The sequence below is a fragment of the Haemaphysalis longicornis genome, unplaced genomic scaffold, assembly GCF_048455015.1.
Source record: "Haemaphysalis longicornis isolate Haplotype H1 unplaced genomic scaffold, Haemaphysalis longicornis Haplotype H1 scaffold_3, whole genome shotgun sequence".
Lineage (NCBI taxonomy): Eukaryota > Metazoa > Arthropoda > Arachnida > Ixodida > Ixodidae > Haemaphysalis > Haemaphysalis longicornis.
In genome coordinates, this window is record NW_027526335.1 from 50,787,768 (window position 1) to 50,799,600 (window position 11,833).

General features: G+C 51.7%; 1 protein-coding gene across 1 annotated transcript; it reads right to left on the bottom strand.

The window, feature by feature from the left end:
* Nucleotides 1–2,553: 2,553 nt before the first annotated feature.
* LOC144173611 (uncharacterized) lies at nucleotides 2,554–10,981 on the bottom strand. Its single transcript, XM_077701961.1, is given in 2 exon segments — nucleotides 2,554–2,614; nucleotides 6,813–10,981. Coding segments are annotated over 2 exon segments (4,059 nt in total). The 5' UTR covers nucleotides 10,811–10,981.
* Between the last annotated feature and the right edge of the window lie 852 nt (nucleotides 10,982–11,833).

Below are 11,833 nucleotides of genomic sequence, written 5' to 3' on the forward strand. Positions count from 1 at the left end.
GGGGCATTTCCTTGGCAAATGTCTACAAAGACTATCGTCTTTTGACGACTTTGCAACGAAAGGAGCAGATACGCGGCCAATTTTATTCAACTTCAAAACAATCCAGAGATGCGTTTCGAACGAACACAACGTCACAACATGCGTCGCAAGTCTGAACCACGATTGACAGACGATCGGTTGCTTCCTCCTGCCCGTCGTAAATTCGGCACTCACCTCGCGCCCGGTTTGCGGGGACGAACAGCAAGTCACTTAACTCTGGCGCGCAAGCCGAGAAGGCTTTTAGCCAGGCACACTGCACATACCCCATGCGAGATTGAGTCGTACGTCGCTCGAGAAAGATAATCCAGACCATGGGAAGCACTATCCACCCGCAGAAGTACAACATCGCATTTCATCGCGAAACGAACGCGTCCACAACACACGAGGCGATGCGCGCGCGCGCACGCGCACGCACACGCACGCACACACACACACGCACACGCGCGCACGCACGCGCACACGCACGCACACGCACGCACACACACGCACACACACGCACACACACGCACGCACGCGCACGCGCACGCACACGCACTCGCACACGCACACACGCACACACGCGCACACACACGCACAGCTTCGGTCGCTGCCTTGGCTTAGCTGCAAGCTTCGTTCTGGCAGATAGCGATGTTACGACGATACAGATCTTCGTGAGGGCGACGTGCTAACCACTTAACGTATTTAAAAAAAGGGACCCCGACATGCCACCGCGGGAGGGGCACGAGTAAATGCAGAGCATTAGCGGCGTTACGCGCGTGACGGTGGCGATGGGTGTTGTAATGGTGGTGGTAGGGTTGTTGTTGTTGTTGTTGGTATGATTGGGGAGAGAGAGAATGAGACGAGTATTGGGTAACGTCAAGTGTTATTATTATTATTTAGTGCGGCTGACGCGCCGACACCCGGGTTTATATTCCCAACGAACGCAGTAGATGGAGAGGAGGCGGAGAGAGAGCCCGCTATCACGCCACCGTCACGCCACGACGCGCCCGCACCTGCTGTTGCTACGGTGCTTGCAACGCCGGAGCGCGCGCTGCACCTGTTGTTGCAAGCGTGTTGAGGGCGAGGAGGAGTGGGGGAGAGGGCGCAGCTGCCGTGGTGCGGACGCCGAGTTACGGACGCATAACATCGTGAGTTAAAGAAATGATCAGCATTTAAAACACAGGGCAAAGAACTTGGTTCATCGGAAGCAAAAAATCTTTCCTCCATCTCGCGCTACTTGCCGCCATGTTGCGGCATCACGTACGCACGCTAATTTGCTGCTAATAGAGAGTTTTAGTACAGCGTTTGTTGCCTTTCCATACGCAAAACGCTAAATTTTTGCGTCCCGCTACGTAAACACTGCGAGGGGAGTTTTAGTAGAGCGTCTCATCAGTTTTGCGTAGCGACACGCTAATGCATACGGTGCCATCTGTCGAATGTTTTGCGAAATGACTCGCCGGCTGATCTGCTAGCGGAGTGCCGGAGTGCTTGGACAATTTAGGATTATCCAAACAAGTGCAAACAAACGCTTTCCCGTCAGTGTTGAATGCAACACATGCGTGCAGCTTGTCAGAACACGGGTGCTCACTGCTCGAGTGCGGCGCTGGTTTGCTCTGCGCCTTCCCGTTCATCGCCACTGGTAAAGCGATCCGATCCGGCGCGTTTTGTGCACGGGTCTGTGTAGGTTTGAAATAAGACCCGCCACCAGCGGGGCCACATCTGAGACGGCTTTTTGGATAAACAGTGCGCGGTGCATCAATGGGAACGAGCGCACGATTCTCCCCGTGCGGCTGCGAGTTCGCCGCCGATAAAAAGTCATGTGCCGGCGATAGCAACTGCACCAACGTACACCGCGAAAGGGCAAGGACAGGCCGCACACATGTGGCCTGGTCTTTTGTTCGCTTTTCCAGCCTTGAGCGGAGTGCGGGATCCATGTCCATGGTGTCAACAAAGATGAAAAGGCCGAAAGAGCTTGCCCGTAGCAAAGACATCTCAGACTGGAGGCAGACCAGTCTGGTCTCCCTCCACACACGGAATCGGTCTGGGCTGCAATAAAAGTTTTATTCTCTCTCTCTCTCTCAGAAACCGACCGCTCTGCAGCCGATTGCGCACGGCTGCGCTAGAGCGGCGGCGTTCGCGCGTTTGTTTACGTTACTGAACCTAAATGGCGCCACCATACCGTGGAAAGCCGTTTTCTGCCTTTGGTTTGTTTTTGACCGTAATTAAACCTGGCTTGTTTTTGTTCTGGGAGGAAATAATCGTTTCGTGAAACATAGTGCTCGCTCGACAAATAAGGTCACATAGGACACCGTTGCTTGCGACAATCGGCCAGTGTCGTGTGAGAAAACCCCAAAGACCCGCAGTACTGTGCAGCTAAACCAAGCATAGTGCGCGCAGTACCAACAGCAGTACGCATCAGTACTATGTTCACATGTGCTTTCGTTACTTCCACTGTTTGTCCCACCATCCTTATTGCTTTAAAAATAATTTGCCCTAAATTTAAGCACAAGTAGCTCGTTCTGCAAGCTTATAAGCTCAATCGCCTCCGCCTCGGCCTCCGCCAATCGGAGAGCAGGCTGATATGACATCATACGTTCTGTTGCGGGAAATGGGCGAGTGGGTCACATGGCCATTCCCTTTTTTCCTAATTACGTAGCTTATCTGAGCGAAGCTTGCGTTAAAAGTGGTGTCAGTAGGATTCTAACGAGGCAATCTTTTTAATGGACCAAACATGTGTTTTGTCTTCATGGCTCCTTTAAAGAACTGGGCGTGGTAAGCCTCGCGCTTAGAACGCCTGACGCGTTAAACAGGGCCCGAAGCCTCATGACTTTCAGCCGCCCATAAACAGGCAAGCATGCAAGTAAACAAACAAACAAACGCACACGCATGAACGCCTCGCGCTTCATAGACACGTGGATAAAGTTGCTTCGCCGCAAGACGTTTTGATATGATGACGTCGAACGATACATGAAAACCTAGCCCAATGCGTACCCGGCGTTAAAAAAGTAAGAACAGTCGCGAACTCACAACAAAGTAGTTCGAGTGTGGGCTGTTAACAGTACGTGGTCAATACCGTTTGAGGCCATTCTCTTTCACGTACTACTACCAGCGACTTTACGTACCAGTGTACTACGAACCTTGTAATCGTTCGCTCTTTTTTCCCCTTTCGATCAATAACAATAACAACAAAATGGAAGCGGCTTAACTCAGTTAACCCTGTATATGCAAAGCAAAAGCTTGGCTTAGTCTGGTTGAGTCTTAGTTTCGCTCCGTTAACCTTTGATGTAGCTGTATTGCCGACCCCGACTCAAGGCCGTTCGGTCCCGTGCAACGCTCACACAAGGAGCCCCGGCCTCGCCTTCATTCTCGGCGAACGCGGCGTTTCTCTTTCACGGCGAACCCCACGCAAGATGAGCCACATCTCCCGAGACACCCCAGCGGCGCATGCGTGGAAGGCTGCGGGTTTGGTTGTCTGTAGATCGGCTGAGCGGCCGCTCCGTCGCCGCCGCGACGGGAGCGGCCGCGATGCGAGCAGAACGACTTAAAATGGGGCCTTGTGCGCAGCGCCGACAGCGGTCCCGGCGAATCACGCGATGCGCTTCGAGGGGTGTGTCGCCGGGGGTGTATCTCCGCTCAAAAGGTTAACTTGCGCATGCGCTTCGAAACCGCTGGACGAAGGTAGTAAAGCGTTTTTGCTTCAAGATTCTCTGCTTCCGGCCACGAAATATGTAAAGGGATGCGCAACTGTTCGCCTATGCCGACGCTGGTCGCGCTCCGCAAGCGAAAATATCCCACTATAGCCGATATGAGACATTGCGTTTGCACTTCCCAGGTGTACGCCTCGTTCTGGGAGTCCAGGCGCAACAAAGCTCCAAGCTTGCTGCGCTGCACACCGAAGAGGGTGTAAGCCCTCAAGGTGTACCTATTCGTTCGTGATCATAATTCGTTTCAAAAATGTTGCCGAACTTGAAGGTGTACATACTTGAGAAGTGTGTTTCCTTGGGTGAAAATGAACCAAAAGGATGGGCAAATAATTATAATTCCCCACGAAGACAAAACAGAAAAATTTCTGCTCCTCCTCGTTGCATTAAATCATCAGAAGACCACGGAACTAAACCTTTCGTTTTGCTTTACACGCACCTCTCTTTGTATGACCTAGATGTGTCATCGTTGCGGAGTCTGTGAGCCCCGGCCGTGGGGCCTGGTATTATCGTCAGCATAATTTCCAGGGAACCGAGAGAGGCCTAGTTCGCGTTTTAAACGCAAACAATTAATAGCAAATATAGCACCGAAAGCTGCCAGCGCACGGCGCATACTTTTTACCTTTTGCCAGAAAATATACCCCCGTCCTGCCGGCCCTACATATTTCGTTGTTGAATAATAAAAGAAGGCCATAAATTATTTGAAATATGCAGAAAGGCAGATAGGTCGGGCGCTGCCCATTTGTCCAGCTCTGGTTCCCTCGGCCTTTTCTACTGTTTGGTCTGTTTCAGCTCTGTTTTGCTTTCGCGGTCTTACATTTATGCTGCTACTATAGCTGCGGGCTCGGTGGGCTGCTGCGGGCAACTTAAAGACCTCGCTCTCAAAGAGAGCGACGTCTTCCTGCCGCTAATTATCCCTTTCAGTTTAGGTTTATAACCGTATATTGTGTAATTACGTCATACGAAAGACACGATGGCAGGTTTCGGGCGGAACAATGACGTAATTACACGTGCGCTCACACCGGCTTCGGTATTCTTAAAATACGAGCCGGTAATCGTAGACTGTCACCCGTTTCCTTAAATTAGGTCGCACTGTCAGAAGATATGGGGAGTCGACTCAAGAGAGCCAACAAACCCCACCGAATCTACAGGGCACAGGTGACAAAGGGGGTGGCCGTCTGATGTGCGGCTTTCGCCGACTAGAGCGGCAAGAATGAGCAAGAGCCTTGAACGAAAAACAGCACAAAGACTTATATTTAGACAGGCAAGTCACAAATACAAGCACGAGGTAGCAGATCGATAATGACAGACAATTTAGATGGAATTCAAATATAAGAAACAGTCCAATTAGACAAAATTATACAAACAGGAGCGCTAACAAATGAATATTACGAATCGGAGCAGTTAACTAAAAAAAAAACGAACAGTTCGATGCATATGAGAGACAGAGTCCCAGCATATTCACCGACCGGGCCGGACGATGCACCGCTGTCGGAGGCGATTCGGCTACCTGGGAAGCGTGGCTTCGCTGTAGGCCAGGCCGTCCGAGACGATCACGGTGATTCGAGGCCCGGGAGCACGTTGGAGTCCTCCAGGGCGCGGGTCGCCGATGGTGTGATGTACAAACTGGCAGGTGCAGTTGTCAATCACGACGTCCAGACGTAGCTGGCTTGCTTAGGCGCGGCTCCTCCTTTTATAACCGTGCCGGCGCGGAGGGGGAGAGCACAACACACAACGCGCCTGCCGCCGTCAGCGAATAACTTCACTCTTCTCCCTTCTAGAATCATCGCCGCTCTTTAGCACTGGCAAGGCCACGCGCACCTCCTCGAAAGTACTGGAAGCTTCGACGAAACCGGAGCGGCGGAGGTTTTATTTTTGTTGTTTTCTGGCCGGCCAGCCGGCGTGAGATCGTGTTACCGCCTCTTCGTTCGAGAAACTTCCAGCCTTGTCTCGGGCGAATAGAACCGAACTGAATGAATCGAACGACTGCAAGAAGAGTTAGGCGCTGTACAAAAAATGAAAAATTTATAAGGTACTTTTAGACGTCGTACGCTCGAGTTTGTGACACAGCCCCCCTGTTTCAGAATATTATGCAATAATATTCCCAAAACTCACAAAGTCGTGCGTACGCGTCGTTCACAGTTAGTGAACAAAAGAGGCTGTGCCTACTAACACAAAATCAAGTACAGCCCAATGTTCTTCATAAGAATAATGACAGGTACAGAATTCGCGTAAAGAACAGCGGTTTGGCGCAGATTTCTCAACAAATACACATCCTAGGGACAATTCATAAGTTTGAGAACAATAAAGTTCTAGTAGTCGACAACCGCAGCGTTCCCGAATGCCACCACTAGTCACGCCAACAATACACGGCAAATGTACTGTACAATCAGTAGTACACATAGTTACACTTCAAGTTCGGTACGATATAGAAGCCACGAATGTAAACGTCAGGCACCACCTTGTGAAGATACAACCTAAAATATTCTACTCGTGGTACACAATGACAGGTATTCCTGGGTTTACACTCTGCTTAGGTAGTCTGCTCCCACATTCTCGCTCCCTTTAATATGTTCGACTGTGAACTGGTATTCCTGTAAAAGCAGACTCCAGCGGAGGACTCTACTGTTCAGCTGTTTTGCTTGCTGAATGTAACGGAGTGGCTGGTGGTCGGTTTGCACGATAAACGGCCGACCGTACAAGTACGCGTTGAACTTTTGGACTCCCCAAACAAGGGCAAGACATTCTCTTTCAATAGTGCTATAAGAGGCCTCTCGGGGCACAAGTTTCCTGCTGGCGTACGCTATAGGGTGAAGCGTGCCCTCGTAGCGTTGCATGAGCACGGCTCCGAGGCTGGTTTGGGAGGCGTCAGTGCGGAGCACGAATGTCTTAGTGAAGTCTGGGAGTCTAAGTATAGGAGGGCTAGAGATGCGCCGTTTGAGCTCTTGGAAGGCTTCTTCTTGAGCGGTACTCCACTTGACGATGTTGTTTTCCCCTTTTTTGGTGAGTTCGGTTAGCGGTGCGCTGATCTCGGCATAGTTCGGAATAAACTCGCGATAATAGCCTGTTAGGCCGAGGAATGCGCGAACTTGCCGTTTTGTTTTCGGGGCCGGCGCTGTCTGGATCTTTTCCAGGTTCTTTTCCAGTGGCGCTAGTTCTCCTTGCCCAATTCTATGCCCGAGGAAGTCGATCTCTGTTGCCCCGAACTCACACTTGCTTGGGCGTACGGTCAGTCCAGCCGCTTCAATTCTGCTGAAAAGCTCTCGGAGTGATGCAACGTGCTCTTCCCACGTGCTGCTGGCAATTAACACGTCGTCGTAGTAATGATTAACCCCGGGGACACCGTTGACGATTCTCCGAATCAGCTTGGCGAAGACGGCGGGAGCGGTTTTGATTCCGAACGGCATGTAACGGAACTGGTAAAGTCCCGACGTTGTGGAAAAGACAGTCTTGGGTTTAGACTCCTCCGAAAGAGGAATTTGCCAGTACCCCTTTACAAAGTCCAATTTGGAAAAGTACTTTTTGCCGCCTGCGGCCGCAAATACGGCATCGGCTCGGGGCATTGGTTCTGAATCGGCGACTAGTATGTTGTTGAGTTTTCGGTAGTCTACGACGAACCGATTGGTGTGGTCGGGCTTTTTCACCAGCAACACCGGGGAGTTATACGGAGACACCGATTCTTCTATGATTTCCAGGGTCTTCATGTCCTGAACTTCCTTCTCCATGTTCTCCACCGTAGCAAACGGCAGTGGGTATTGTTTTACGTGAACTGGAGTGTCGGTGGTGAGCTCCAGGTGGCATTCCACCAAATTAGTTTTTCCTGGAACGTTCGAGAAAATCTTAGAATGTTGCTTCAGTTCTGCCTCAATTTGGGCCTTTTGCGTTTTTGTAAGGTGCGGGGAAAGTTTGACGTCAGCGATGCCTTCCGTCTTGACAAATTCCGGAACCGGTATGCTGCTCTCTTCACTAGTTTCAGACACGCCGCATATCGCGTTGCACATTGTCTTTTCGGGGTTGGGTTTCCTTTCTTCGTACTTCTTCAGCAGGTTGGCGTGAAAGATTTTGGGCCCACTGGGTGTCTCGATGACGTAGTCTGCTTCCCCTTTTCTTTCTTTCACCTCGAATGGTCCTTTCCAGTGGAGAAGGAGCTTGTTGTTATCCGTCGGGAGCAGGATTAAGACTTTGTCTCCGGTCTGGAATCGTCGATTCCTCGTCTTTCGGTTGTACAACTTCGCATAACGGGCCCCTGCCTTCTCGAGTTCTTCGTGCGCTACGCGACAGGTTTCTTCCAGCCTGTTACGAAGGTCGAGAACATGTTGATACGTCGTTTTGGTCCCCTCATCCAGACTTTCATTACTCCACATCTCCTTAAGGATGGACAGGGGACCTCGGATGTGGCGGCTGTACAGTAGCTCGAAGGGAGAGAATCCAAGGCTTGCTTGCGGCACTTCTCTGTACGCGAAGAGTAGTGGAGCTAGGTAGCGATCCCAGTCCCGGGGTTTCTCCGCACACATTCGCTTCAACATGAGTTTTAAGGTTCCATTGAACTTTTCAACCATCCCGTTGGCCATCGGGTGGTATGAGCTAGTGTGGAGTTGGCGTACTGAGAGCAGCCGCGCCACTTCCTTCATGAGTTCGGATGTGAAGTTGGTCCCCCGGTCACTCAACACCTCTTTGGGGACTCCCACTCGAGAAAACATCTCGACTAGCGCTTCGGCGACGCGTTCCGTCTCGATGCTTGGCAGTGCAATAGCATCCGGGTACCGGGTTGCACAGTCCATCAGCGTGAGGATGAATCGGTTTCCGGCCTTCGACGGTGGGTGGATCGGACCGACGATGTCAATCGCCACTCGGTGGAACGGTGTTTCTATAACCGGCGTCCTTCCCAGGGGTACTCGTGGCACTCTTCCCTTGGGGATCGTTCGTTGGCAAATGTCACACGAAGCGACGAACCTCTTCACGTCTGCTGTGATACCCGGCCAGTAAAAGTCTTCCAGTATCCGGTCCTTCGTTTTCTCCACACCCAAGTGGCCAGCCATGATGCCGTCGTGGGCCGTTTTCAGGACGGTTGGTCGGCGGCCTATGGGGACGACTAGTTGCCGTACTTCCCGACCGCTCTTATCGGTGAATCGCCGGTAAAGGAGGTTATCTTCCAGCTTGAACTCGATCTTATGCTTATTCTTCGAGTTTTTCGTCTCCTTGCCGATTTGTGCGAAGCAGGATTTCAAAGAGTGGTCCTTTTCTTGTTCTTCGGCATAACTGCACTCTTCAAGTGGTTCGGACGTCGGCGCAGGAGTCTTTAACGGCTGAAAACGTCGCGCCTTCTTTTGTGACTGTGCTCGTGTTACCACGGCCGCGACTTCCCCTTCGGCCGAGACATCGGGCTGTGGCTCGTCCATAGCTTGCTCTGTGATCGTGTCTGGGGGTATTTCTTCCTGGGTCGGTGAAGTTATGGGGTCGTCAGGGGCTCTCACTCCGTTGATGTTGCCGAGAATGAGGTCGTACAGCGGCGTCTTCATGCAGAGGGCGTTAACCTTTCCGCTGTAGTATGGAGTCTGTACCTCGATCTAAGCCTCGGGCAAATTCCGAATGGGGCCGTCCGCTAAATACACGGGGCTAGTCTCCCCTGTGAGATCTTCATCTCGTACCAGGTCTTTTCGCACGATCACTAGGCTGCATCCTGTGTCACGCAAAACCGAAATATCTTGATCGGCCAACTTTCCCTGAGCAACGGGCATACGCTCCCCTCGGAACTGCGATCCCGTCATAATGACCGCGTTCACGACCGGGATCTTCTTGCCATTCTTGAGTTCTACAAAGCCTTCGCTGATCTCGTCGGGCTTTGGCTGCTTAGGTGGTGCGTAGACGCGCGAAACTTGAGGTACTTTGTTGTTGCTCCTGCAAACGTCTGCCCTGTGTCCGTGACGCCCGCACTTGAAGCATTTTGGAGCGCTGCTTCCCGCGAAATTGCTCCGGCAGTTATTTGCGTGGTGTCCCAACTTGTTACACAGGTAACACTTGGGCGGGGGCTTCTGACTGGCCGTTTTCTTCTCCGGCTCAACGCGTCCAGAGTCTTCTCTTTTGTCCCTTTTTGCCCTTCCTAGATTGGTGCTTCTCTGCGCCTCAAGGTACTGGTCGGCCAGTTCCAGCATTTCGGAAAGAGACTTCACTCTTCTTTCTTTCAGATACAGAGAAAGACTTGGGTGACACCCATTCAGAAATTGCTCTTTTATCAGCAGCTCCCGCAGTGATGCATACTCCTTTCCTATTTCGGCTAGCCCTGTCCAGCGGTCGAAGTAGTGGCTCAGGCGAGCCGCAAATTGTGTGGCGGTTTCGCCATCTGCGGGCGTTTCACTTCTGAACTTCTCTCGTAAGCCATCTACTGTGAAGCGAAACCTTTTCAACAGCGCGGCCTTGACCTTGCTGTAATCAGCGGCGTCCTCTGGGGTCAATCTCCCAAACACGCTCAGTGCTTCGCCGCTTAAACGTGTGCTTAGAGCAGTAGACAATTGGTCTTCCGGCCAGTTTTGGCTTCTGGCTATTCCTTCGAACCGACGAATGTAAGCGTCGAGATCATCCTTTTTTTCGTCAAATGCCACAAGGAGCTTGCTAGGGTTCAGGCGTACGCCGTTATTTTCTTCTCTTATGCTCCGATCGGCTGACGTAGAGTCTCTCTCCAAACGCAGTGCCTCGATTTCTGTTTTTAATTTCTCCATCTCATCATTGCGTGCTTTCTCTTCTCGCTCCGCTTTCGCTCGCTCCCTTTCTGCCTCTGCCTGGCGGGCTTTCTCTTCTAGCTCCGCTTTCTCTCGCTCCAACTGAAGTTGTCTCTGAAATTCTTTCTCTCTTTCTCTTTCAGCCCTCTCAGCCTCTTCTCGTGCTGCCTGTCTTGCTCTCTCAGCCTCTTCTCGTGCTTTTTCTGCCTCTTCTCGCGCTGCCTGCCTTGCTCTCTCAGCCTCTTCTCGTGCTGCCTGTCTTGCTCTCTCAGCCTTCTCGTTTTCTTCTTTTTCTTTCTGCGCAACCCACTTTCGTAGTTCGGCCCCTGACAGGCCCAGCTGACAGCCCAACGCTACGATTTTCTCTAAATCCATGATTGCAAATGTATCGCAATCTAGCCACGATACTCTAGCCTCTAGCTAGGTATATCTACATAGAGAAAGTTTACAAGAGCACCAACTTATGAAGGCAGTAGCAACCTATGCCAAAAAAGTTCCAGGCTCTTTCTCCTCCCTACCGCTCACATCAGACGTCCTGTCGCGGACGCCAGAAATTGTCACCCGTTTCCTTAAATTAGGGCGCACTGTCAGAGGATATGGGGAGTCGACTCAAGAGAGCCAACAAACCCCACCGAATCTACAGGGCACAGGTGACAAAGGGGGTGGCCATCTGATGTGCGGCTTTCGCCGACTAGAGCGGCAAGAATGAGCAAGAGCCTTGAACGAAAAACAGCACAAAGACTTATATTTAGACAGGCAAGTCACAAATACAAGCACGAGGTAGCAGATCGATAATGACAGACAATTTAGATTGAATTCAAATACAAGAAACAGTCCAATTAGACAAAATTATACAAACAGGAGCGCTAACAAATGAATATTACGAATCGGAGCAGTTAACTAAAAAAAACGAACGGTTCGATGCATATGAGAGACAGAGTCCCAGCATATTCACCGACCGGGCCGGACGATGCACCGCTGTCGGAGGCGATTAGGCTACCTGGGAAGCGTGGCTTCGCTGTAGGCCAGGCCGTCCGAGACGATCACGGTGATTCGAGGCCCGGGAGCACGTTGGAGTCCTCCAGGGCGCGGGTCGCCGATGGTGTGATGTACAAACTGGCAGGTGCAGTTGTCAATCACGACGTCCAGACGTAGCTGGCTTGCTTAGGCGCGGCTCCTCCTTTTATAACCGTGCCGGCGCGGAGGGGGAGAGCACAACACACAACGCGCCTGCCGCCGTCAGCGAATAACTTCACTCTTCTCCCTTCTAGAATCATCGCCGCTCTTTAGCACTGGCAAGGCCACGCGCACCTCCTCGAAAGTACTGGAAGCTTCGACGAAACCGGAGCGGCGGAGGTTTTATTTTTGTTGTTTTCTGGCCGGCCAGCCGGCGTGAGA